Source organism: Oryctolagus cuniculus, chromosome 5 (assembly GCF_051225735.1).
Source record: "Oryctolagus cuniculus isolate XC-2025 breed Fujian yellow rabbit chromosome 5, ASM5122573v1, whole genome shotgun sequence".
In the NCBI taxonomy this organism is placed as follows: domain Eukaryota; kingdom Metazoa; phylum Chordata; class Mammalia; order Lagomorpha; family Leporidae; genus Oryctolagus; species Oryctolagus cuniculus.
The window spans coordinates 152,185,408-152,211,986 of record NC_142871.1 but is presented as its reverse complement, the minus strand read 5'-3'; the positions used below and the strand labels follow the sequence as shown (position 1 = coordinate 152,211,986).

At 45.0% G+C, this 26,579-nt stretch overlaps 1 protein-coding gene and 1 long non-coding RNA gene across 3 annotated transcripts; one reads left to right on the top strand and one right to left on the bottom strand.

Moving 5' to 3' along the window:
* Window positions 1–2,425: 2,425 nt before the first annotated feature.
* On the bottom strand, window positions 2,426–9,768 carry LOC138849707 (uncharacterized). The gene is made up of 2 exons (XR_011388782.2): window positions 8,887–9,768; window positions 2,426–3,943 (listed from the first exon to the last, which is right to left on the bottom strand). It is a non-coding gene; the product is annotated as an uncharacterized LOC138849707 (long non-coding RNA).
* A 169-nt stretch (window positions 9,769–9,937) lies between these two features.
* Window positions 9,938–25,971, top strand: C5H6orf62 (chromosome 5 C6orf62 homolog). Of its 2 annotated transcripts, none has more exons than XM_051855012.3 (5): window positions 9,938–10,858; window positions 13,883–14,059; window positions 15,335–15,457; window positions 22,043–22,177; window positions 24,617–25,971. In XM_051855012.3, the coding sequence occupies exons 1-5, from the start codon at window positions 10,817–10,819 to the stop codon at window positions 24,740–24,742; spliced, it is 603 nt and encodes a 200-aa protein (XP_051710972.1). In that variant the 5' UTR covers window positions 9,938–10,816; the 3' UTR covers window positions 24,743–25,971. The 2 variants fall into 2 exon arrangements, with proteins under 2 accessions (XP_051710972.1, XP_002714269.1); XM_002714223.6 differs by having other exon boundaries at window positions 9,938–12,167.
* Window positions 25,972–26,579: the final 608 nt, after the last annotated feature.

The window sequence follows — 26,579 nt, the reverse complement described above, 5'->3', positions numbered from 1 at the left end:
TATTCTTTTCTTCCTTCTGTGTTCCCACATAAATCTAGTGAAATTCTCCCCAACTTTCAAAGCTTAACTAGGCCATACTTCCTCCATGAACCCCATATATTTGACCCCACATTCACTGATCTACTTATCTTACTAGTACTCCGCTCAGTGCCTGCCATTCACATTCAATTCTTTATCATAGGCTGGTATTCCTCACTCTTTTTATCTGCCTCTGCCTCTCTATAACTCTGCCTTTCAAATAAATAAATCCTTAAAAAAAAAAGTTGAGCTGGTAGAGTTCCATTTCAAACAGAAAGATGCTAATTCTTCTGTATTAAAGAAAAAAGTTGGCATAAACATTGACTGCTGAAAGCAGTGGTGATAGGCAGAGCCGCCAGAGTCAAGCAAGTGAGAGAAGAATGGGCAAAATCAAAATAGGAAAATGTGATTAAAGTTTAGTGTTCTCACAGTGAGTTCTCTGAACATTGCTGTTGGGGTTGCTTTTTTGTTGTTGTTGTTAATGTTTATTTTATTTATTTGAAAGACAGCGTTAGAGAGAGAGGATGAGAGAGAAATCTTCCAGCCACTGGTTTACTCTCCAGTTGCCACAATGGCTGGGGCTGGGCCAGCGGTGGCTTAACCTGACACACCACAACACTGGCCTCAAGTGTTACATCAGTTAAAAAGAAAAGAATACTTGGGTGTATCTCATCCATGTGGGATTCCTGGCTGGAGTTCCTGGTTCCAGCCTGGCCCAGACCTGGCTGTTTCAGCCATCTGGGGAGTGAAACTATTGGTAGAAGAGCTCTCCCTCTCTCTCTGTTACTCTGCCTTTCAAATAAATAAATAGACCTCAAAAAAAAAAAAAGTGTTGTCTGTTTTCTGCTCTAATGATCAGAGAAGTAAGTGATGCCCCCTAAATCTGAATGCCACAAAGCCCATTATAAACCATTTCCCTGCACACCTGTGTGAGTGAGCAGTAACCTCAGTGAAATCACTGAATGGGGGATTTCATTTCAGTTGAGTCCAGGGACTGGCAAACTACAACCTGCAGGACAACTGCCTGTGTTGGTAAAGCTTTGTTGGAACACAGACGCCAATGGTGTTTATATCCGGGTATTATCTAAGCTGCTGTCATGTTACCCCTGAGTTGAGTTGTTGAAACAGAGAGAGTATGACCTGCAGGGGTACTTACTATTTCCCTGTGAGGAGAAGTTTGCTGGGGAGCCAGCACTGGGCTTCAGTGGGTTGAGCTGCTGCCTGTGATGCAAGCATCCCATACGGGTGCTGGTTTGAGACCCGGTTACTCCACTTCCCGCTCAGCTCCCTGCTAATGCACTTGGGAAAGCAGTGGAAGATGGTCCCTCTCTTTCCTCTCTATATCTCTGCCTTTCAAATAAATAAATAATAAATTATTAAAAAAGAGTTTGCTGACCTCTGGTCTAGATAATTCTTCTACAGAAGTGGAAGTCTTTGGTAAATATCCTTACATAGGCACTGTGTACTCAAAAGATGTTGACAGTAGTCAGCCAGTCTCTAAGTACCTCTGTCTCTTCCTATTCACACCCACGTGCAGCCACTTCCATGCTGATTGATTTGAAAGAGCGCATGCGCAAGAGAGGAGCGCCAGAGCCAGAGATCTTTCACCTGCTGGTTCACTCCCCAGATGGCAGCAACAGCTTGGGCTGGGCCAGGCCAGGGCCAGGAGCTTCATCCTGGTCTCCCACATGGGTAGGTAGCAGGGGCCCAGACACTTGGGCCATCTTCTGCTGCTTTTCCCAGGTGAACTAGCTGGGAGCTGAATCAGAAGTGGAGCAGCTAGGACTTAAGCCAGTGCCTATATGGGATGCTGGTGCTTCAGATGGGGACAGTATGCCATAGTGCCAGCCCCTGAGGCATTCAGAGAGAGAGAGAGAGAGAGAGAGAGAGAGAAAGAGATCTTCTATCCACTGGCTGACTCCCCAAGTGGCTAAAACAGCCAGGGCTGGGTCAGACCAAAACCAGGAGCCAGGAGCTTCTTCCAGGTCTCCCATGTGGGTGCAGGGGTCCAGGGACTTGGGCCATCTTCTCAGGCTGTTAGCAGGGAGCTGGATGGGAATTGGAGCAGCTGGACATGAGCCAGAGCCCATAGGGGATACTTGTGTCTCAGGTGGCCGCTTAACCCACTGCATCGCCACAGTGCAGCCCCAGTCCACACATCTGTAACTGAGCTAAGTAATACTGTTGGATAATGATGGTAGGCACAAAGAATGAGAAGTGGGAAAGGAAAAAGGAAGAAAGAAGATAAAGGAGCAGTTTCAAAATAAACTTATGGAGATTGGCAGTGCGGCATAGTGGGTTAAGACTCTTCCTGTGCTGCCTGCATCCCATATTGGCACTAGTTCCTGTTCTAGCTGCTCCACTTCCTACCACTCCACTTCCCACCCAGCTCCTTGTTATGGTCTGAGTAAAAGCAGTGGAGGGTGGCTGAAGTGTTTGGATCCTTTCACCTATGTGGGGGACCAGGATGAAGCTCCTGGATCAGCCCAGGCTATTGCTGCCAACTGGGGAGTGAACTAGTAGATAAAAGCACACTCTGTCTTTCTCTTGCTTTTGCTCTCTCTCTCTCTCAACTCTTTCAAATAATTAAGTAAATCTTAAAAACATATGGTAGGGGTGTGAGTGTTCATCTGCAGGTTTGACTGGGTCTCAGCTCTGTGCCAAAGTCCACTACGAGGGCTGTTTACCTGGTCAAGCCTCATTTTTGAATCCTACAACTTGTTCTAGACTCTCAGGAACTGTTCATCTATCAGCCTGCAAATAAGTAAAGACTTCCATAATTTGGGTGTGCGTGAAATAGGGGGAGACTAAAGGAGAAAAGAATGAGCTGTCCCGACATCCCTAAATAATGGGTAAGCAAAGACCTCAAAATAAAGCCTCTCCTTTTTATGTCTTTTTTTTGTTTAGTAACATGTGACGTATGGGAGGTCTTAGTGTGCTAGAGTCCACAGCAGGAATGGTTCCTACTGGACCATGAATGTTTATTTGACTACATGATCATGGTTGTCTGAGACCGCAGATCTGTAGGCTGAACTCTGAAGGCCTGGTGCTGCTGCTGTTAGGAATAAACTGTTGAGAACCAGAAGTAGTTCTCTGGGTCCATGGAGTCAAGGCAAACAGCTGGTCTTTGTCGACGTCTTTCACATTTATTGAAGCAGTCATCATAAATGTGGCCAGACATCAAGACCCATGACTGATAAGCCTTAGAGCAACAAGGAAAGAACAAAATATTTGAGAACTCCTGAAAAATCTAGTATGCTTGTTGGTCATACATATGGGGTGGGGTGAGAATGTTGAGAAAATTAGATTTTTGTAAGAGCAGAGAATGTGTGTATGGATTTTTTTTTTAAGAATTTTCATTTATTTTCCTTGAAAGTCAGTGTTACACAGAGAGAGAAAGAGAGGCAGAGAGAGAGAGAGGTCTTCCATCCAATGGTTCACTCCCCAGATGGCCGCAATGGCTGGAACCGCACGGATCCCAAGCCAGGAGCCAGGAGCTTCTTCTGGGTCTCCCATGTGGGTGCAGGGGCCCAAGGACTTGGGCCATCCTCTACTGCTTTCCCAGGCCACAGCAGAGAGCTGGATCAGAAGAGGAGCAGCCGGGACTCAAACCGGCGCCCATATGGGATACCGGTGCTTCAGGCCAGGGCATTAACCCACTGCGCCACAACACTGGCCCTGGATGTTGTGTTTTGAAGGTAAGAGAAGACTGGTTCTTTTTAAAATACTGAAGAACAATTGTTAAATAACTGGCTGTCTTACTGTCACATACTTGTTACTGGGCAAAATCACCAGGCCCTTGCTGCTCACCAGTTGAACCAGAGACCGGAGTCAGCGAGAGGAATGAGTTCACTTCAAGAAGTCTTGGAGAAAGAGTGTGCTTCTCTGGTGTGCTTTCTCTGTCCCAGGAAGCCAGCAAATAGAGCTTTTAAAGAGAAAAGGTGTTAGGTTTTAGGATTTTAGGGCTTGCAGAGGCACAGAGATGACAGCTTAAAGCCAAAGAGACTTTTATTGTAGAAAGGAGGCAGAGATGAGGTTTGGGATAGGATTGTAGGCCGCCCAGGGAGCCGGTGGGGAGCTGACATTGAGTCTACTTCTGTCACCTTTTTTGGGAGGGGTCCTGTTGCAGAAGGGCCTGTTGGTAAAGCCACCCCCCCCCTTTTTTTTTTTTTACAATGTCTTGTTTCAGCAATTTGGCACATCCAGGTAAGGGGCTTTCCTAAGTAACAGACATTCTACTAGCCTTTAGATGGTCTGTGCTGTGGCTTAATAGGTTCTAATCAGGGGTAGCTGCAGATGGAGGTTAGAAAAAGACTCTAGTCGATTGACAGACCCTCAGGCTGTGTTCTTTTTTTTTAAATAAGATTTATTTTATTTTATCTGAAAGAGTTACAGAGAGAGGTAGAGTCAGAGAGAGAGAGGGAGGTCTTCTATCTACTGGTTCACTCCCCAAATGGCTGCAATGGCCAGAGCTGAGCTGATCTGAAGCCAGGAGCTTCTTCCAGGTCTCCCATGCTGGTGCAAGGGCCCAAGCACTTGGGCCATCTTCTACTATTTTCCCAGGCCATAGCAGAGAGTTGAATCAGAAGTAGAGTGGCCGGGACTCGAACTGGCATCCATTTAGGATACTGGCACTGCAGGCTGGGGCTTTAACCCGTTGTGCCACAGCGCCCACCCCAGGCTGTGTTCTGATGATGGCATCAGCCAGGTGGAGGCCTCCCAGCATGGAGCTCAACTGTCCCCAGTTCATGGCTGCATACTTTCTCTTTAGCTGGGTGTGAGGTCTGCCATTCCAAGCCATCTCCTCTCAGTAGCTCCTGAAATCCTCACGCAACCTTTCCTAATCAGTCACAGGCCATTCACAGCACCAGCAGCCGGCCCTTGTCAGCCAAGGCATGGAAAGGGAAGGGAAAATGCCTTCATCAGGTTACATATTTAGGCCAAGTAAGCACCTGCTTGAGTCATCCTTTCTTAACTTGGTATAAATACGGGAGATTGGGATGTGCAGGGTCAGCTTTCCTTAAGGTGGGAAGTTAGCCTAGGAGCCCTCCCGGGCTGGGCTGGATGTGTTTCTGCAGGCAGGAGGAAGGAATAGAATCTGTTGAAGTTTTGTTAAAAATGCTTCCTTCAGGAGCAGGAGGATATTTAGACCAGCAGTTAAAAAACTGGTTAAGATGCCCTTGTTCCACATCTGGGTTCCTGGGTTTGAGTCCTGGCTCGTGACTCCAGCTTCCTGTCAAAGCAGACTCTGGGAGGCAGTGGCGATGGCTCAAGTAGTTGAGTCCCTGCCACCCACATGGGAGACCTACATTGAATTCTTGGCTTCCAAAGTAGGCCCAGGTCAGCCCTGGCCTTTGTGGGCATTTGGGGAGCTCACCCGCAGATGGGAGATCTGTCTCTCAAACAAAACATTTTTTAACTGTAACTTCTTCATTTCAGCCAAGAAAATTTGACACATGTATCTAACAATGGAATTTAAAATCCCAGAGGGGATATAAGCAGATACTTTTAGTCAACACAGTCATCACTCCACAGATCCCATTGTGTTTGAAGCAGTTCAAGTAAGTTAGCAAAGCTAAATCTGGGGTATTTCTGGCTTTCATTTGAATTTTCTTGAGGAACTGTTACAGAGTGGCTTTTAAGAACTGTTTTCCTTCAGCCATCATTCCTATTTATACCCTTTGTGCCTCGTCGGGGAAAACAAACTCCAAATGTTTTCCTCCGTCTGGGCACAGTGCTGCTGTTTCCTGCCTCATCTCACCAAGAGCTGGCACAGCCCCATAGTCCACTAATTCATAGAATTTGCCCACCTTGGGGCTGGTACTGTGGCACAGTGGCTCAGTGGCTCAGTCTCTTCCTGTGGTGTTGGCATCCCATATGCGTGCTGGTTTGGGACCCGGCTGCTCCACTTCTGATCCAGCTCTCTGCTATGGCCTGGGAAAGCATTCAAGATGGCCCAAGTCCTTGGGCCCCTGAACCCACGGGGGAGACCTGGAAGAAGCTCCTGGCTCCTGGCTTCGGATTGGCTCAGCACTGGCCATTTAGGCCATTTGAGGAGTGAACCAGCCAATGGAAATCAGTCTCTCTCTCTCTCTTTCTCTCTCTCTCTCTCCCCCTCCCTCTATGTAGCTCTGCCTTTCAAATAAATAAATAATCTTAAAAAAAAAAAAAAAAGGAATTTGCTCGCCTTGCTGCCAGGTTACCCCCATCTTTGTTTTTATAGTAACCAAGACTTAAAACTCCATTGTTTCTTCAACATCTTCTCCAACCTGTTTTTTTTTTTAATGATAATTATAGTAGTGTAAAAATACTTCAAGGTGTCTTCGAAACAATACCAAACACAGAGGACACGAAAGTATAAAAAAAAAAGGTGCACTGCAATTTAAAACTAAAGGACACAAGAAAGTGAAAAAAAAAAAAAACCCAAATATTTGAAGTCACATTTCTGGTAGGGGGCTTATATCTAGAATAAAGAACTCCTACACTTCAATCATTTAAAAAAAATCCTTGAATTTAAAATATAGGCAAAAGCTCTCAGCAGACATCGCTAAAGATAGAATGGCCGATAAATACACTGGGGAAAGGCAAGCCACAGTCGCTCCAGCTACAGCGCAATCAGCAGAACTGCAACACGGGTGTAGAGAAATGGGACCTTCACACACTGCTGGAAGCAATGGAAAATGGTGCTTGCGAATGATTTGGAAAGCCAACTGATAGCTCCTCATGTCAACATGATAACTTGTCAACATTTAACTTGACATTTCACTCCAATAGAATTGAAAAATGTGTTATCTAGGAGATGGCTTTGTGGCACAGCAAGTTAAGCTGCTGCTTGCAATGTCAGCATCTCATATCAGAGTGCTGGTTCAAGTCCTGGTTGTACTGCTTCCCATCCAGCTTCCTTCTGGTGGTCCTAAAAAGGCAGAGCTGATGATGGACCCAGGGCTTGAGCAAGATGGACCCCGCTCCTGGCTCCAGTCCTGGCTGTTGCAGCCACTGGGGAGGGAGCCAAGGGGTGGGAGATATCTCTTTCTCTCTTTCTTGCTGTGCCTTTCAAATTAATAATTTTTTTTGACAGGCAGAGTTAGACAGTGAGAGACAGAGAGACAGGTCTTCCTTCTGTTGGTTTACCCCCCAAATGGCCGCTATGGCTGATGCACTGCGCCGATCAGCAGCCAGGAGTCAGGTGCTTCCTCCTGGTCTCCCATGCGAGTGCAGGGCTCAAGCACCTGGGCCATCCTCCACTGCCTTCCCGGGCCACAGCAGAGAGCTGGACTGGAAGAGGAGCAACCGGGACAGAATCCGGTATCCCAACCGGGACTAGAACCCGGAGTGCCGGCACCGCAGGTGGAGAATTAGCCTAGTGAGCCACAGCGCCGGCTTCAATTAATAAATTTTTAAAAAAAGAAAAGTAGGGACTGGTACTGTGGAGTAGCGGGTTAAGCCTCCACCTGCAGTTTCAGCATCCCATATGGACACCAGTTCAAGTCTGGGCTGCTCCACTTCTCATCCAGCTCCCTGCTAATGTGCCTGGGAAAGCTGCAGAAGATGGTCCAAGTTCATGGGCCCCTACATGCATGTGGGAGACCTGGAGGAAGCTCCTGGCTTCTGGGTTCAGATGGGCCCAGCTCTGATCGGAACATTTGGGGAGTGAACCAGTGGATGGAAGACCCCTCTCTTTGTCTCTTCTCTCTGTGCCTCTACCTCTCAAATAAACAAATACATCTTTAAAAGAGAAAGTAAAATACAACTATACAAAATTTTAAACAAATGTGCAGAACAGCTAAAAAACAACAACCTATTAACTGATGGATAAACAAAATATGCAATAGCCATTTAACAATTAAACATAAAAAGGAATTATTTATTGATTCATGCTACAACATGAAACTTGAAAACATGCTAGGTAAAGAAACCAGTCGCAAAATACCACATATTCAGTGATTTCCATTTATATGACATTTCAGGAAAGGTAAATCTACAGACAGAACTCAAATGGGTGGCCGCCCAGGGCTTGGAGAGAGGAAGGGGAAATGGTACAGGTTTTCTTCCTGAAATAAGCTGATGCCTGCACAATTCTGTGGCCACCTTAAAAACCACCAGATTTTCAAGCAGGTGAGTAGTATGGTACATGAACTGTATTTCAGAAAAAAGCTGTTATTTGATTCTTCCATGATGAGGATCACATGAAAATTAGGGCCAGTGCTAATGTTACGGGAAAACGGCGGCAGATAAGATATTATTGCCTAGGTTCTTTGTCTTCCGTGGAAGAATTGTTTCCAAGCGGACGAGCAGAGTTTTAAAAAGCAAGATTTATTAGTCAAAGACCTCCAGTCAGAGCGGAGTGGAGGGGGCTCCCAAGAGAGGAAAAAACCCGAAGTGGTCCCCGGAAGTGAATATTTAAGCACAATTTTGATTGACATTCAGTTACAAGGCAGGGACAAACACATCAAAAGACCTGACGCGTTACAGTCCTTTATGCTATCTGGCTTGCTCAAGATAAAACAACAAGCCATCCAGAAGGGCGGATAGGTAACTTGGAGCTCAGGAGGATGGAATGACCACTCCCTTGCTATTCTCATGGCAAATCTGGAAGCTCCCAAGGAGCGGGCAGGGGGCACTTCTGACCTTGCCAAGGGTAACTTTTGAGGGGGACATTTCCCACCCTCAATTTCCAGGCTGCCTATTACACCATCTGACTCTTCACACTATTTCTCTCTCCTAACCTTTTTTTTTTTTTTTTATTTTTCCTAAACCAGTGCCATAAACTACATATCTTCAGTTTTACCCAGGAGAGTTTCCCACTGTTATGTGATTGTGCAAATGAACCGTAGCAAAATGCGAGCTCTGTTTCTAGGTTGGAAATACCTTGGTTTTGGACGATTCCCACCACTCTACTGTGGTTCACGGGTGAAAAGGGTGCGTGCAGCTCATCTATTTTGCTGTCACCAACAGAAAGGCAGCAACTTGGGGACCCGGTGGACCTCTACCTTTCAACGCGGAGCTGCTAATAGAGGAGCCACGGGGCTGTACTTGGAGAAGAGACCTTTGTTGATGACTTGTGCAACTCCGTTTTTACCAGAACGTTAGCGCTCTCGAAAACCCACTCGACGCGATTCCTCCCCAAGGACGTTAGATCCGTGCTGCTGGGAGATCCTGGTGGAGAATGTCTGACGGTGGGGAGAAGCTCCTGCGGCTTCTCTCCCAGCTCGCAGAGCGCGAACCCCGCAAAGCCCGGGACAGCCTTCCCCGCCCGGGCACGTGGCGCGGGGCCGTGGCCTCAACGCCATCGGAGGCTGCAGACGCCCGGGGGCCGACCTCCAACAACCAAGTGAAAAGGGAACTTTCTCCACACACTTTCCTTTTCCCCGCCTCGCCCCGCCCTGGCCCTGCCCATCCCCCCCGCCACTGCGCGGCGTTAGCTCCGTTCCACGCCCCGCCCGAGCCCACATGGAGAAGATCCGGGACGAGGTGAGACTGCATCCGGGTGCTTTGCCAGGGCGGGTGCGGGGCGTGTCTTTATGACGTCAGTGGGAGAGGCGCCCCCCCCCCCTTCTGGAGACGGGGACCTCCTGACGGAGGGGGGCGGAGAGAGAGGCAAGGAGCCCCTTTCCCCGCCCACAGAAAGTCCATGATGGAGAAAAGGGGATTCTCTATTGTCAAACTCACTTTCGAGGTTGGAATACTAAGTAGAAAGGAAAAATTCAAAAGTTCACAATTTAAAAGTGTTTATAATATCTTCTCCTTCTGATATGATTTCCTCTTTTCTTGGTGGCCCTGCAGAGCTTTCCGCCTCCAGGCTCGCTTCCCCCCCACACTCCTGCACACATGGTGCAGTCCCGGGGTAGGCGCAGCCGCAGAAGGCTCGGGGCGGTGCCGGTGAGGGGCGGGTGACGCAGCGTCGCTCGCTGCCATTTTAAGTTGTTTGTTCTCGCTGCTTCGCTCAAACGCGACTCTGCCCCGGACCCGGGAGCCGCCCGAGTCCGCCGCCGCTTCCGCAGCCGCCGGTGGGGGCACGAGGCTGTGCCACTGCGGACGCTCGCCTTTTCTGCGGCCTTTCCCCCATCCGGTCTCCTCGGCCTCCTTTCCAGAGAGCGGAAGCCCGCCTGTTGGGGGGAGGAGAGACTCGCGAGCAGATGCCTGAACTGAAATAACTTTATTCCGGGGCGTCCTCGGCTGACAGGCCGCTTAGCGCAGGGCCGCTCCCTCCCCGCCAGCGCCGACCTCCCCCTCTTTTCCTCCTCGTTCTCCTTCTCTGTCCCGTCGCCTCCGTCCCTCCCTCCTCCTCCTCCTCCTCCTCCGCCGCTGCCGGCGCCGAGCCAGACTATGGGTCCCAGGCGGGGGCTACGCGGCGGCAGCAGCGCGGGCGGCCAGGCCTTAGCGCGCTCTGCAGCGGGCATGGAGGGGCGCAGTCGGCTGGTGGTGTTCTCTTGACATGGCTCCCGCCCGAGCCGCCAGCAGCGCCGCCGCCGTCGCCGCCTCCGCCGCCGCCGCCGCTCCGCCCGCGGGCTGCGGCTAGAGGCCCGAGAGAGCCCGGCCCGCCGCCCTCGGGAGACAGACCAGCGCCCCCGGCCGTGCAGACTCGGGAAACATGGTCTGCTCGACGTGAGCGCTCCTCCGGAGTCCGGGAACTTAGTTTTTTTTTTTTTTTTTTTTGTTGGGGGTGGGTGGGAGGGCGGGCGGGCTTACTTTTAAGAAGTAATTGCTATTAACACGATTATTTTCTTTTCTTCCCACTGGTCCTCCCCATTTACCCTCTCCCGCCTCCTACCCGGGCGGGAGTTGTTTCCACGATGAAATGAGTGCGAACCCGAGGGATCCTGTGTCTCCCGTGGTGCGAGTGAGTCGCTGCCGCTGAGGGCGGGGGCGGGGGTGGGGCCTGGGCGGTGGGAGCAGGTGGTCCCCGGGCGCCGCCTGGGGCTGGGGCGACGAACCCGCCACCTTGGCCCCGGCAATGCTCACGCCAAGATAAGACCGCACATCCCACCACCTCGCACGGGGACGCACTCGCAGGGAAGGCTCCCCTGGGGAATGTAGGGCTCACCGCAGGGCTGGGGGCGTCAGGATCCCGGGCGTGAATTAGGTCTGCCCACCGCCGGAATAACTTCACCCCGTATCACGTACCCCCCTCTCCCTCTGCCATCATGATTCTCCTTGGCAGCAGCGCTAGCAGCCGCCTGAGGGTGGAGACGTGGGTGTTGGGGAAGTGGGTCGTGACTCCGCTGTTTCTTCTCATGGCTCCCTCGGGCAACAGCTGTCCGCCCCCGGTATACACTGTAGTCGATTGCGGGGAAACCCTGGACCTCGGCCCTTCCTTCTCTGATTTTGCACTTCTCTCTTTGCTCACCACCAAGTGTAATCAATAACAAGCACTGACAATACATAGCAATAGTGAAATCTGAAATAACTAAGAATTAATTAGGTACTACAGCCATGGATCTGGCTGGGTAAAATCCAATTGGATATTTCAGTTTCATTCCCTACCCTGTTTTTTTTTTTTTTGGTGTTTTGTTTTTGTTTTCGTTTTGTGTTTGGAAGGCAAGGATCACATTCCCCCCCCCCCCCCGTTCCTTTTCTTTAGTCCCTTTTCTTAAAGGGGGGGATACGGATGGATTTTGAGGATTGGACTGGTGTGGTTTTATCACACACCTAAATCCTGATACTAGGCTTTTCATTCCCCCCCAAAGCCTTTATTTTGGCATTTGAGCCAAATGTGTTTTCCAGGAAGTTAGTTCAAGTATTTTCTCCTTTTCTTTCCTTCCTCCTCTTCCTTTTCCCCACCTGATTCCAAACGTTACTGTCCAGACATGACTGGACAGCGGCTTTTGTTTCTTGACCCTGTAATATGACAGTCTGCTAATATTGCCAGAAGGTGCAGTTTTGGGGATACAGTTGTGATTTTAGCTATTATATTAGCAGGAAAAAAAAATGACTTGTTTCTGTTGTACTTGAGTCTTAAGAAAAAGTGCCCATAGTTTAGTGACAATTTCCAAAGGCTTTAGTACCACCTGTATTTCAAAATGGGGGACCCAAACTCCCGGAAGAAACAAGCTCTGAACAGACTACGTGCTCAGCTTAGAAAGAAAAAAGAATCTCTAGCTGACCAGTTTGACTTCAAGATGTATATTGCCTTTGTATTCAAGGAGAAGGTAATTTAAAGTTCTTAATGTGAATTAGCACAAGTGGTTTTGTAAGTGTATATTAAGTTGTTACTCTTAAGTAATTACTGATATTAGGTTAAAGAGTGGTTGATAAAAGTTTGCTTTGTATGCTTTTATACCTTTACGGATAATTTTTTGACGTGAGCACAGTAGTTGAATGTGACTGTATTGAAGGTCCTTAAGTACTGGTTTGGGAAGATTTGTTTCCAGAGGTCAGGAGGATCCACTTGCAATTAACCTGGGGTGGGAAACTTTGTAAAACTACAGTAATTTGGAGTTACATATGAAGTTTTATAACTGAATGTAGAAATTATCTAATAAAAAGTATAAAGAGGATGGAGTATTAAATTGGAATCAAAATGTATGTTTAGGTCAGTCTATTTAACTTCATGAATCAGGTGCCTTTTATCATATATTTAATGAAATAGACTACACTTTAATTTTTAGGAGCAGTTAAATGCTGACATGGTTAATTTTGTGTTTAGAAGTTTGCATTTTTGAAAATTCAAATTGACCCAGAGAGGAAGTAATATTTTGGTCAGAGTTAGTTTCACAGTTAAATAGCAGATGATGACATGAGTAGTCAAGGAGAACGTGATAAAAGTAATATATTTTTTTGTGCGTGATTAAAAGGGACTGCTTAAATTGTCAACAAGACTCTCTGACATGGGGTTAGACTATGAATATAAGGAATTGCCACTTTGATTTTATGCTTAAATTATGACCTAGTTGTAGTGGTATGTATTTAGTACTTTTGGGAAGGCTTCTGGATTGTTACTTATTTGTAATTTTTAAATGTTATTTCTATTTAAGAACACTCTTGCTTGTTAGAGTTTGGCTTTTAAGATGATTTTAAAGTGAAGTGTTCTGGATAGGTTGTCCCAGTGGGTAGCAGCAAGGATTTTCTTACCCATTTTTTTCTTTTTTTAAAGCTAGTTGTCTGCAAAATTGAGATCAGATTTTAGTTGGAGATATTAACAAAGAATAGCTCTTAAAATCCGAGATGTAAGTGGTGAGGCTAGATCTTTACATTTAATCTATTAAAAAAAATACCCCAATAGTACTAATCTGTAATGCCTGTGAAAATCGTTTTCTATGAGTGAATAGTACCTGGGCAGTTACCCTAAATACTTCACAATCTGTCCTCCATTGTACAGAATTTTATAGGTGAGAATGTCTCGAGTAATTTTAAAACAATTTGGTGTACATTTTCCCCTCCTTTTCTTAAATTGATAACGTGTGGTTACACTCAGGAGATCCAGAAGATAATGTAAACTGGCCCACTTACAGGATAAGACAGTTGATTTGAGCAGCATTTTGTTTAAGCTGGCAAGATTTTAATGTAGCTGTATGCAGAACCAGTTAAATCATCCAAGGCTTCATCACTCAATTTTTTAAACTTTTCTTTTTAAGTCTTAGCAGTATTTCTTATATATTAAGAAGTGTTGTCTAAAATAAGTACTTGGTATAAATACCATAATAGTATAAAACTGAAATTAAGCATTCTGGTAATAGCCTGTTTGTATAAAGTTGTGGGTAGTGTGGGGGGAGAGAGAACTGTCTTAAGTATTTTTGGTGTAAAATTTAGATATTTCTAAGAATTTTGCTGAGTTAAAGTACTTGACCTTGTTAGTATGGACTGGGTGTTAAACAACAGTGTGCTCTCGGTGGGTTAATAACCTTTTTTTTTTTTTATTTTTTAGAAGAAAAAATCAGCACTTTTTGAAGTGTCTGAAGTTATACCAGTCATGACAAATAATTATGAAGAAAATATCCTGAAAGGTGTGCGAGATTCCAGCTATACCTTGGAAAGTTCCATTGAGCTTTTACAGAAGGATGTGGTACAGCTCCATGCTCCTCGATACCAGTCTATGAGAAGGGTAAGTTCTGTCTTTTTTTTTTTCCCTCAAGATTGATTTATTTAATTTGAAAGAGCTACATAGAGAGGCAGAGAGAGCTATCGAGGTCTTCCATCCACTGGTTCACTCCCCAATTGGCCACAACAGCCAGAGCTGTGCCGATCTGAAACCAGGAGCCTTGAGCTTCCTTAGGGTCTCCCACGCAGGTGCAGAGGTCCAAACATGTGGGCCATCTTCCACTGCTTTCCCAGGCCATAGCAGAGAGCTGGATTGGAAGTGGAATAGCTGGGACTTGAACTGGTGTCCATATGGGATGCTGGCACTGCAGGTGGTTGCTTTACCTGCTATGCCATGGCACTAATCCCAATAAGTAAAATCTTAAAAATAGAAAATTAATGTGAGATACCTGAACAAGAAATCCCTATAATAATTAGTGTTAGGGAGGAGGGCTTGAGATAACTGTGTCCTGATATAGAAAAGATTTATTGGCCTTTGAAAAGTAATATGCTGGGTAGGACAATAAAAAATAAGAACAAGATTGGAGAAAAGTGGCTGTCTGAGAACATATAACAAAGATAACATTTCATGGGCCAGTGCTGTTGTGTAATAGGTAAAGCCGCCGCCTGCAGTGCCAGCATCCCAAATGGACACCAGTAACAGTCCTGGCTGCTCCACTTCCCATCCAGCTCTCTGTTATGGCCTGGGAAAGCAGCAGAAGATGGCCCAAGTGCTTGGGCCCCTGCACCCACGTGGGAGACCTGGAAGAAGCTCCTGGCTTCAGATTGACGCAGCACCGACTATTACAGCCAATTGGGGAGTGAACCAGCGGATGGAAGACCTCTTTTCTGCTTTTCTTTCTCTTTCTGTGTAACTCTTTCAAATAAATAAATCTTGAAATAAAGCATTTCAGCTCACATAGCACAGTGATTCGTCTCGGAGGTTCCAAGATACCCTTATTAAATAGGTCCTGATTTTGAAGGGTAGAAATAAAGGTTTAATGACTGACAATAAGCCAGAACTTCAGTTCAGGTTTTCATCATGCACTGATGAATCTAGGTCTTGTGGGAGGAACATTTGGACCCAGTGACTATATGTGGATTCTGTGCAATATAAAGAAAATCAAAATTAGGCCATGAGCTCTTCAAATTACATGCAGTTCTATTAACATTACCTTTTCAGATGTAAAATGATATGATGAGCCTTTTGTACTTGTAAAAGGTTTCCATAAACTGTAGTTTGTGACATTGCTTGTTCCAGCTTTGTTTTAAAGTAATTTTTTTTTATTTCATTTTGTAGGATGTAATTGGCTGTACTCAGGAGATGGATTTCATTCTTTGGCCTCGGAATGATATAGAGAAAATTGTCTGTCTCCTGTTTTCTAGGTGGAAGGAATCTGATGAGCCTTTTAGGCCTGTTCAGGTATTTTATTCTAAAATAAGTGTAATGAGCACTTGACTAAGTGAAAACTCCTGGAATAGAGTTTAACTTGAGAAATTCTTTGGGAATACGCTCTGTGGTAATTCTTCTGAATGTTCTGGTTAAAGAGAAGAAAGCATATATAGATTATAGAATCTCTTGAGAGTGAGGTGATCCTAACTGCCTAGTGTGTCTTTGAAATTATGGCCACAGAAAACCTTTAGAGGGGCCCTTAGATGAGCTTCATCTTCGATGATGTGTGACCCTTGTTCCTATCACCACGTGGGCTTCTGAGATACTGTATTGTATCCTGGTTTTCAAGGGAATCTGAATATGGTCTAAATTGGGTTCTGCTGTTTTGTAGAAGTTGGTATGTGTATAGAACTGTGTAGGAGAAAAGTAAACTTAGTAGTAGTTCTAAAGATTTGTTTATTTGAAAGGCAGAGTTAGGGGGAGAGACAGATCTTCCGTCCTCTGATTCATTCCTCAAATGGCCACAACAGCTGGAGCTGGGCCTGTCCAGAGCCAGGAGGTAGGAGCTTACTACGAAAGTTATTACCAATATACCCTTCCACATATGTTCAGTCCAGATTTTATTTTTTACTTATTTTTTTTGAAAATTTACATTTATTTGAAAGGAGAGGGAGGGAGGAAGGAAGAAGGAAAGAGAGAGCGAGAGATCGATCCTCCATGTGTTGGTTCACTCCCTCAATGGCCACAACAGCCAGAGCTGGGCCAATCAGGAGCCAGGAGCCTCTTCTGGGTCTCCCACACGGGTGCAGGGGCCAAAGCACTTGGGTCATCCTCCACTGCTTTCTCAGGCGCCCTGGCAGGGGGCTGGATGGAAGTGGAGCAGCTGGGATGCTGGCACTGCAGGTGGCAGCTTTACTGTGCCAAGGCACTGGCCCCCGGTCCTCTTTTTTAAAGTACATTTGTACACATAAAGGAAAAAGCGATCTACCAAAATGTTAATTATGATCAGTTGTGGGTTGGGTGGGATATATACATATATATATCTTCATATTTTGTAATTTTACAATCAGGAAAATGACATTTAAGGACTCATTCATGCTAAGCAGATAGTAAAAGGCTTACTTTAAGATAACTGTTTACGGATGTGAAAACTGTCATCTGAAAAGTCAGCATGTATCCATCACCGTGAGGAGCCTTTGTGGAGCCTCTATGTGATGGATGTGCACTTGGTGTCCTCCCTGAGCACCCTTTATATTGTTGCTGGACATCAGCTCAAATAGATTGTCTTCTCAAGACTCAGCTGACTGCTTTCTAAAGATGATCCTGATGGGCTAAGTAGAGGTGAAAGTGTCATGTTTGTGTCTTCATGGATGGTGACTGATTGTGACTGTGCCACAGATGATAAGTTGTCTATAAAAGGAATGAAAGTGATAATGGAAATAGCATAAGAGCAGGACTTAACAAACTCTCTTTTACTGAACTGGTCTGCAGACAGTGTTCAGAATCCTGTTGGAAAAATGGTAGGTTCTCTTACCACTGTATGCTTGAATTTCTAATACTCTGTCTTTCCTTCTGGGGACTTAATAAGTCTTGTCCCAATTATTAGCATAGCTGAAGTTTGAGAGCATTCCCATCCACTGGTTCACCGTAAATGGCTGCAACGGTCCCCAGCTGCAGCCAAATGGTTGTATGGCAGGAACTCAGTCCACGTTTCCCATGTGAGTGGCAGGAACCCAGTCACTTGAGGTATCATGCTACTCTCGGGGTTTGTGTGGAGCCTGGGGATGGAGCCCAGACATACTCATGTGGAATGCAGGCATTCCAACCAGTGTCTTAACCGCTTGGCCAAATGCCCACCCCTGTGGCTCATGATTATAAGTTGACTCTTGGGCTTTTTTCTAATTATATACATTTAATTTTTGTAATAACAAAGTAGGTATGAGCCTCCTTTTACAGAGGAAAAAATTGAGACAGACTGGGCAAATAACAGGTCCAAAGTCATGCAGTTAGGTAGTGGCTAAGCCTGACTGTTAAACTCTAATGCTGTTAACTCTACCCTACGCTATGGAAAGTTCCCTGTAATTGTAAAACCTTAAAAACCTGGACTGAGGGGGTCGGCATTGTGGCGTAGCATATAAAACTGCTGCCTGCGACGTCAGCATCCCATATAGGCATCGGTCCAAGCTGCTCCCCTTCTGATCCAGCTCCCTGCTAATGCACCTGGGAAAGCAGTGGGAAACCAGGAAGAAAGTCGTAGCTTCAGCCTGGCCAGCCCTAGCAGTTGCCACTATTTGGAGAGTAAACCAGCAGATGGAGGGCCCCTCTCTCTAACTCTGCCTTTCAAATAAATAAATAAATTTTTTGAAAAAAATAAATAAAGAATATGGCCCAGGTGCTTGGGCCCTGCACCCCATGGGAGACCAGGAAAAGCACCTGGCTCCTGGCTCCTGCCATCGGATCAGCGCGGTGCACCGGCCGCGGCGGCCATTGGAGGGTGAACCAACGGCAAAAGGAAGACCTTTCTCTCTGTCTCTCTCTCTCACTGTCCATTCTGCCTGTCAAAAAAATAAAATAAAATAAAATGTGGACTGAATATATGTGGTAGGGTATATAGGTAATAACTTTTGTAATTTTAGAATTCAACAATGGTAAGTTAATATGAAAACTAATTTACTTGAAATAATCTAAAATAGTCATTCCTAAGTGTCCTTTGGGGGATTGGTTCCAGGCCTAATTTCCTGAAGCACTTTAAAATACAAATACTTCCATAGTGAGATTTAATAGCAACTGTAATGAAGATTGTAACTATCAAGTTCCTGTTGTATTCAGTATTAGGAACTGCTGGATGGTACTGTTAAAATATGTATCATCTTTCTCCACTAATACTGCTGCCAAGCTGGCTCTGCCTCTCACTGCTGGGATTTCCTTGCTTCATGCTGCCTTTTGAAGTGACGTAGAGGTTCATGGAAGACTTTTTGCAGTCTCACACAAACCTCTTTGCTGTGTTTACTGACTGCTCCCATCTACCCTGGTATTTACTTTACTGTTTTCTTGAACATTTTTTTTAAACATATTTTGTGGGGAGCAACTCGGACTAGACTAAGTTACTGAAATTAAGACTTATTCTATGCATCTGCTCTCCCACAATATGGCGCTGGGAGAGGAGTAAAAACAGCTTCTACACAGCTGCCTCCAGTTCAACCAGTAACCTGCAGGAGCTGATCCTGCTCCTGATTGGAGGAGAGCAGCGTACTCGGTGTGTGGGTAGCAGAGTTGGGATTGGTGGAAGAGGACTATAAAGGAGGAGAGAGACAACATGCACCAGGAACATCTAAAGGGAACACCTGAGGAACATCTGAGCAGCCCGAGAGAGCCGGCGGTGTGCCGCTCCCCCGCGGAAGTGGGGAAAGTGGCAGGGGGAACCGCCCTCCCACGGAGGTGGAAGGGACGGTAGCCAACCCGGGAAGAACCGGCAGCAAACCCGGGGAGGGCCGAGCAGACAAAAGAACAGCGCAGGGTCCTGTGTCGTTCCTCCACGAAGAGGGGGAGCGACAACATTTCTGTTTATATTAGTCCTTTTTTCTAGAATGGTATTTTCCAAATTAATCTGTCATCACTACCCTGAGAAAAATTACCTGTCCTTAAAGGCACACTTTTTTTTTAAAATTTATTTGAAAGGCAGAGTTACGCAGAGGAGAGGCAGAGAGAGAGAGAGAGGTCTTCAATGCACTGGTTCGCTCCCCAATTGGTTGTAGCTGCTGGAGCTGCACCGATCCAAAGCCAGGAGCTTCTTCTCAGTCTCCCAAGCAGGTGCAGGGGCCCAAGGACTTGGGCCATCTTGTACAGCTTTCCCAGGCCATAGCAGAGAGCTGGCTTGGAAGTGGAGCAGCCGGGACTAGAACTGGCTCCCATAAGGGATGGTGGCACTGCAGGCGGTGGTTTAACCTGCTATGCCACAGCGAAAATGCACACTCTGAAATCACCAACTCTGCTTTCACATTGCCTTGTCTTAATCTTTCTTCCAGTTGCACTTGGATAAGAACCCATTTTGAAGTTTCACAGATAGTGACATCTTACTCGAAAGCCTTTTTCCTTTTTTTTTTTTTTTCGAAAAGTAACACAAGGGGAGAGACAGATCTTCTATCCACTGGTTCATTCCCCAAATAGCTGCAATGACCAGTTGCTGGTCTGGGTTGAAACCAGAAGTCTGGAAACTCTCATCTAGGTCTCCCCCATGGGCCCCAAGTACTTGGGCTGTCTGCTGCTGTCTTCCTGCTGGATTGGAAGCAGAGCAGCCAAGACTCTGGCTAGTGCTCTGATGTGGGATGCTGGTGTTGTAAGTGGCAGCTTAACTCACTGTTCCCCTGCCAGCCCCTGGGAAGGTTTTTTTTTTTTTTTTTTTTTTTGACAGGCAGAGTGGACAGTGAGAGAGAGAGACAGAGAGAAAGGTCTTCCTTTGCCGTTGGTTCACCCTCCAATGGCCGCCGCGGCCGGCGCGCTGCGGCCGGCGCACCGCGCTGATCCGATGGCAGGAGCCAGGAGCCAGGTGCTTTTCCTGGTCTCCCATGGGGTGCAGGGCCCAAGCACCTGGGCCATCCTCCACTGCACTCCCTGGCCACAGCAGAGAGCTGGCCTGGAAGAGGGGCAACCGGGACAGAATCCGGCGCCCCGACCGGAACTAGAACCCGGTGTGCCGGCGCCGCTAGGCGGAGGATTAGCCTAGTGAGCCGCGGCGCCGGCCCCTGGGAAGGTTTTTGATGCAAGTTCTGCACCCTCTTCTCCCCCCATTTTTCTACTTCTTTTTTTCTTTAAAGATTTAATTTTGTTTTATTTGAAAGAGTTACAGAAAGAGGAGAGACACAGAGATCTTCCATCTGCTGGTTCACTCTCAAAAATGGCCCCAGTGGCCGGGGCTGGGCCAAACCAAAGCCAGGAGGCAGGAGCTTTATCCAAGTCTCACATGGAGCTGCAGGGGCCCAAGTGCTTGGGCCATCTGCTGCTGCTTTCCTAGACAAATTAGCAGAGAGCTGGATCGAAAGTGGAATAGCCAGGACTCGAACTGGCGCCCATATGGGATGCCTACATTGCAGGTGGAGGCTTAACCTATGCTACAATGCTGGCTGCCACCCCCATTTTTTCAGAGACGCTTTTATTCATTTGAAACAGAGTGGCCTCCATCTGGTTCACTACCCAAATGGCTGCCATGGCCAGGGATAGGCCAGGCTAAAGCCAGGAGCCTCATCCTGGTCTCCCATATTGGTGGCAGGGGCCCAGGTACTTGGGCCATGTTCATTTGCTTTTCCCAGGCATATCAGTGGGGAGCTGGATTGGCAGTAGAGCATCTGGGACATGAACTGGTGCCCATATGGGATGCCAATGTTGCCAATAGCTTAACCCGCTAGCCACAGTGCTTGCTCCATATAAGCCCTTTAAGGTTGAGAAAATCTTATACTTTTTAGTAGCTAATAGCATGTTTTAAATAAACTTGTGAAAATGCTAAGAATTTAGTATTGCAATTGTGTGAAAGTATAATTTCTCTATCGTTTTACATGCAAGTAGTATGTAGACATGTATATTTTATGTTACAGTTTATAAGGAAAGCTACTAGGCAGTAAAATCCAAGATTTCATTTCCAAATTTCCTACTTGTTCACATCATAAGGGAGTAAAAATTCTTTGAACCAGACGAACTGATTTCTACAGTCCATTTTTATCTCCATGTCAGATTGTTAAAGGTGTCTGCTCAGTTCTCCCTTGGTCTTCCCACCCATATTCAGCATCTGCCAGTGCCTACAGACATTTTGTGGGAAGATCAAGTTGATAATGTTAAGAGATGGAAAGCGTGTTCTTATCATAAGTCTTTGATAACTTAGAAACTTTAAAACAATCTGAGGCTGGCTATGGAAAATATACACATAAATTCTAAAACATTTGAGTGGTGGTGGGGGGAATGGATGTTTGGATGTCGTCTGTGATACCTGCATTCCATGTCTTAGTGCCTGAGTTTGAGACCTGGCTGTGTTCTCTGCCATTGTGCACCTTGGAGGCAGCAGGTGATGCCATGTGACTGAGCTGCCCATATGGGAGACCCAGATTTGTTCCAGGCTCCTGGCTCTGCCTGCTTGTTGGTATTTAGTGAATGAATAAGTGATGAGAATGTTCTCTTTCTATCTTGCTGCCTCTCAGATAATATCAGGGATTCCTGTGTCCTCAGAAGCCTGTTTATGTGAGGAGTGGAATATTTCACATGTGGATATCTCATTTAATCTTCTCAACTGTCCTGTGAAATAGACTAGAACTGTATTTTATAGATGAGACTAAAATTTAGAGAAGTTAAGGGATTTGCATAAGATCAGTGGTGAAGGATTCTAACAGTGTGTCTTCTAATGAAAGGAGGGTGGTGTCCTTGGGGTTTGAAGTGCTAAGGTGAGTGTCTTCAGCCGAGTAGGTTTGAAAATAGGATTTTATGAACTTCGGCTTAAAATCTTTGCGTATAAGATTTAGTCGCTTTGGTACAGATCTTAAAGAACAAGTTACATAATGGGAGTGTTACCTGATAGAACTTTCTGCAGGGAAAGCACACGTTTGTGGTTACATATAAATATTTTGTCATTAGGCCAAATTTGAGTTTCATCACGGTGACTATGAAAAGCAGTTTCTGCATGTACTGAGCCGCAAGGACAAGACTGGAATTGTTGTCAACAATCCTAACCAGTCAGTGTTTCTCTTCATTGACAGACAGCACTTGCAGGTAAGAATTTTTTTTTTCCTGACAATCACCAAGGAACTCATTCACAAAGCTTATTGGTTGGTAAACAGTTTTGTAAACTAGTTACTTGATTCTGTTTTGCCTGTCAGAACTGCATTATTTTTAGTTATTTACAAGAAACATTGTAGGCCTCAACCTAGAATGATTCTCAAACTTTGCTGTGTGTTAGAACTTACAGGAAAGTTAGGATCCCAGTGTACAGTGCTGAAAACCACTGCCTTTGAACTTTTCAACCTGGCATGTGCTCAACAGATAAACATCACCTGGGAACTTGTTAAAATTGTAGAATCTAATGCCCTACAGCAGCCTTATTAAAAACTGTATAAATTTTTGTGATGGCATTCAGTTCTCAGTTGATTTAAAAAACGAATGAAAAACTATGGAGCTGGTGGTGTTGGTGCAGCAGGCGAAGCTGCCATCCTCAGTGCTAGCATCCTGTATGGGCACTGGTTGAATCCTGCCTGCCTCGCTTGCAATCCAGCTCCCTGCTAATGCACTTGAGAAAGCAGTGGAAGATGGTCCAGGTGCTTGGGCCCTTGCACCCACATGGAAGATCCAAGCTCCTGGCTTCGGCCTGGCCTGGCTGTTTGGGGAGTGAAACAAAAGATGGAAGATGTTTCTCTGTCTCTCTGTCTTTCAGATATATAAATAAATCTTTTTTTTTAAAAAAAGTGAATTAGAATTTGATAGCTTCTTTGTTACAAGTTAATAACCTGGAGACAGCAGCATCATGTTACCATTCATTCAGCGTGAGTGCCTACACAGGGCCAGGCACTGCATGGCAGTGAAGTAAATATTAACTAATCCCTGTCTGGATGGATTCGTATCCCATCATGGGAGACTCAGCCATGTAACTAAAATATGGTTAGATGGTGGTGAGTGCTGAGAAAGAGAAATCTGGGTTAGAGGGATATAAACTTTCAAATACTGGTTTCTTTATGTCTTCTGGTAAATGCTTTTTCCTTTTTAATTGCTTGTAGTGTACTTCATTTGACTTTTTGAAAAACTACCTGTAGTAGGCAATTGAGATAGTTTTACACAGTTTAAAGGTTACTGACGTGATGGAATACACACCAGATTTTTAATCACAGAAGCTTTGATGATAGGTTTGCTAATATAGGAGAATTAAATTTCATATGTGTGTATTATGAGGTCGTTAGTACTGTATAAAATGGTCTAGTGACTTTGAGAAATTACTTTATTATCAAGGAGAGATCTTTTTATTTGTTAAGAACCAAACGGGCTGCTGTTGTGACATAGCAGGTTAAGCCTCCACCCATGATGCTGGCATTCCATATGGGTGCTGGTTCAAGACCCGGCTGTTCCACTTTCCATCCAGCTCCCTGCTAATGTGCCTGGGAAAGCAGCAGATGATGGTTCACATATTTGGGCCCCTGTACCCACATGGAAGACCTGGAAGAAGCTTCTGTCAATCTGCCCCAGCCCCGGCCATTGCAGCCTTTTGGGAAGTGAACTAGTGGATGGAAGATCTTTTTCTGTCCTCCTCTCTATAACTCTGCCTTTCAAATAAAAAACAAAACAAAGAACTTGAAAAGTAAACAGATTGAATCCTTTTGATGGAAAAAGAAAAAAAAAGCCTTTTAAGTTCTGTCAGCTAAAATTTGGGTTATGGGTAAGAGGACCAACAGTGTGTTTGGATTGTCCCAGTTTAGCACTGAAAGATTCAAGTCCTAGAAATGCTTCAGGCTCAGGCAAACTGGAGCAGTTTGTTGTAGATGAACTTGATCTTCAGTGTTTGTATTCTTAGTCCTCTTTCTTTGCTTTGTACGAAGATTATGTTCTTAATCTTTATGAGCTGGAGGTGTGTTGACATACTTGTAATTTATAGAAGAATCCACCACCACTTAGTCTATGAGGAAATGATGTTAGCACTATAGTCATTATATGAAGGGCTTTACATGTGTGGACTCATTTAATCCTTAACAATCTGAGGTAACCATTTTCATAGCTAAAGAATTAATTATAACTTGGTCAAAATCATTGGCAGAGATCTTGTGCTTTTTGTCATAATGTGAGCTCCATGATAAGGGCTAGTCCAAAGGATAGTCTTAAAGTGGTATAGTCACATGCCCTGAGTGGGCAGGGTCTAGTACAGAGGTAGTCTCTGATCAAATATCTCCACGAAATGTTTTTAACCCCAGTTCTTTTTGGCAAGTGCTAGTTTTTATTTTTTAATTCTGCATAAGTTTTCTAAGCATTTATTTAGTTTATAGTTAGCTTCCCTCTTTTTCCTGTATCTGGAGTGGTGCGATTGTCTTCCTAACTAGAGTGTGGGTAGGAACCCTGCTGTATCTCTTACTCTGAATGCTTTATTGTGTACCCTTAGTTGCTTAAATTCTGGGAATTTGACTTCAAGTGACAGTTACGTTAGTCTTGTTTAATATTTTTTTCCCCTTCCAGACTCCAAAAAACAAAGCTACAATCTTCAAGTTATGCAGCATCTGCCTTTACCTGCCACAGGAACAGCTTACCCACTGGGCAGTGGGCACCATAGAGGATCACCTCCGTCCTTACATGCCGGAATAGACTGACCAGCAAAATGGAGAAGATCAGAGAATGCAGCAGCAATTTTTTTTTCTTGTTTTCTTACCACTTTATTCTTTCAGCGTTTAAGGAAAATGGACTCATGCACAGAACACTATGCATTTTGAAACTTCATTCTGGATTTTTTTTTTAATCATTTGTATCTCAGAACTTAAACAAATTAGATGTCTTCTGCACGGACTGTGTGAAAGAAGATGCTTTGCATATTCGCTGCACTGCATCAGCATCTTGCGAAAATGTGAATGAAAGGACTATTGTGCACTGAATGCGTCACTGTGTCTGAAAGCACAAGGTGATACTCACTCTCGATGGTCTTCCCATTTGTCCGGGTTTTTGCCTCTGACATCTGTCATCAGTATTTAGAGGGCGAGAACCGATGTAACAGGTATAAATAACGTTTGAAAAAACTTAATAGCTTTGCTATAGTCACCGTTGTTCCAGAGCACTGTCAGATTCATTCTGATGACCAGAGTGGTTACAAAAAACAAAACCAAACCAACCATGGGAAAGAAATCTTAAGTGAAAAAAGCATCTCATTGTAGGCAGTCTTGCCTCATATCTTACTGGGCCATATTTGTTTCCTGGTACTCATGTATTTTTTTCCCAGATCTCTTTCCCTAAGTTGCTGTTATAAAGTATTCTGCTGAGTGTGGATGCAGTCGTACACATAAGCAGATCTGGAGTCTGAAGTAGCTAACGCAGCTATAAAACTGAGAAATACTTTCATAGCTGCAGAAACCATGATAGGTAGAGGACTTTGCTTTTTGGTTTTAAAGAGGAGATTTAATTACAAAGAAAATTCCAGTGATTGTGCAGAAATACTGGTTTCTACACCATTCTAAAGAAAAATGAGGGTTTTTGGAGTAGAAAAAGTTATAAAAGTTGGGATCTTAAATTGTAAAAAAAAAAAAAAAAAAACAAAACCATTGAGTGTCGAAGTTCTAAAAGCAGAACTCATTTGTGCAATGAACATAAGGAAAGACTACTGTATAGTTTTTTTTTGTTGTTTTGTTTTCTTTTAAATGAAGAAAGGCTTTGCTTAAGGGTTGCATACTTTTATTGGAGTAAATCTGAATGATCCTACTCCTTTGGAGTAAAACTAATGCTTACCAGTTTCCAATTGTATTTAGCTTCTGGTTGGAATTTGAAAAAAAATGAAAACCTAAATAAAATAGGTGAAAGTTCCCTGACTATTCAGGTGAATACACAAAGCTTGAAGTGGTAACTTTATTTCTCCAAGTCACGGTGAAACCATAACCTCAGAAAAACTTGGCAGTTGGGTTTGTATCCTCAGTAAGTACTTAAGAGGAATCGAGGATGTTTTGTCGGTTTTCAATAGTTGGCAGCCTTGCTTCACGGGAAAGAAAAACAGCTTTCACATACTTTCTGGTCAACTAAAATAATTCTTCAGAAGTCTTTCAAAAGATTTATTTATTTAATTGAAAGAGTTACAGAGAAATCTTCTATCCATTGATTCACTCCTCAAATGGCCACAATTGCTGGGGCTGGTCTATGTAGAAGTCAGGAGCTTGGAATTCCATCTGGGTCTCTCAAGTGGGTCCAGGGCCCAAGCTAAGCCATCTGCTGCTGCTTTCCCAGGCGTACTACCTGGTAGCTGGATCAGAAGTGCTCCAACCAGTGCCCATATGGGATGTTGGCCCCGGAAGATATTCAAAGTAACGCTTTGTACCTTTACTGTGGCCAGATGCTGTTCTCACTTCTTACCTTAATTAAACAACCCTGAAGGAAATAGGTGCAGAGGTTAAGAACTTGCCGAAGCTCAAGTCTTTAGTGGAGGATTTAAAACTAGCTGACTGGC

Excerpts from the sequence above, each read along its gene's own strand:
- C5H6orf62 (XM_002714223.6), top strand. The coding sequence starts at position 12,039 with ATGGGGGACCCAAACTCCCGGAAGAAACAAGCTCTGAACAGACTACGT. Across the intron at positions 12,168-13,882 it reads CCTTTGTATTCAAGGAGAAG|AAGAAAAAATCAGCACTTTT; the intron begins GTAATTTAAAGT and ends TTTATTTTTTAG. Across the intron at positions 15,458-22,042 it reads AGCCTTTTAGGCCTGTTCAG|GCCAAATTTGAGTTTCATCA; the intron begins GTATTTTATTCT and ends TTTTGTCATTAG.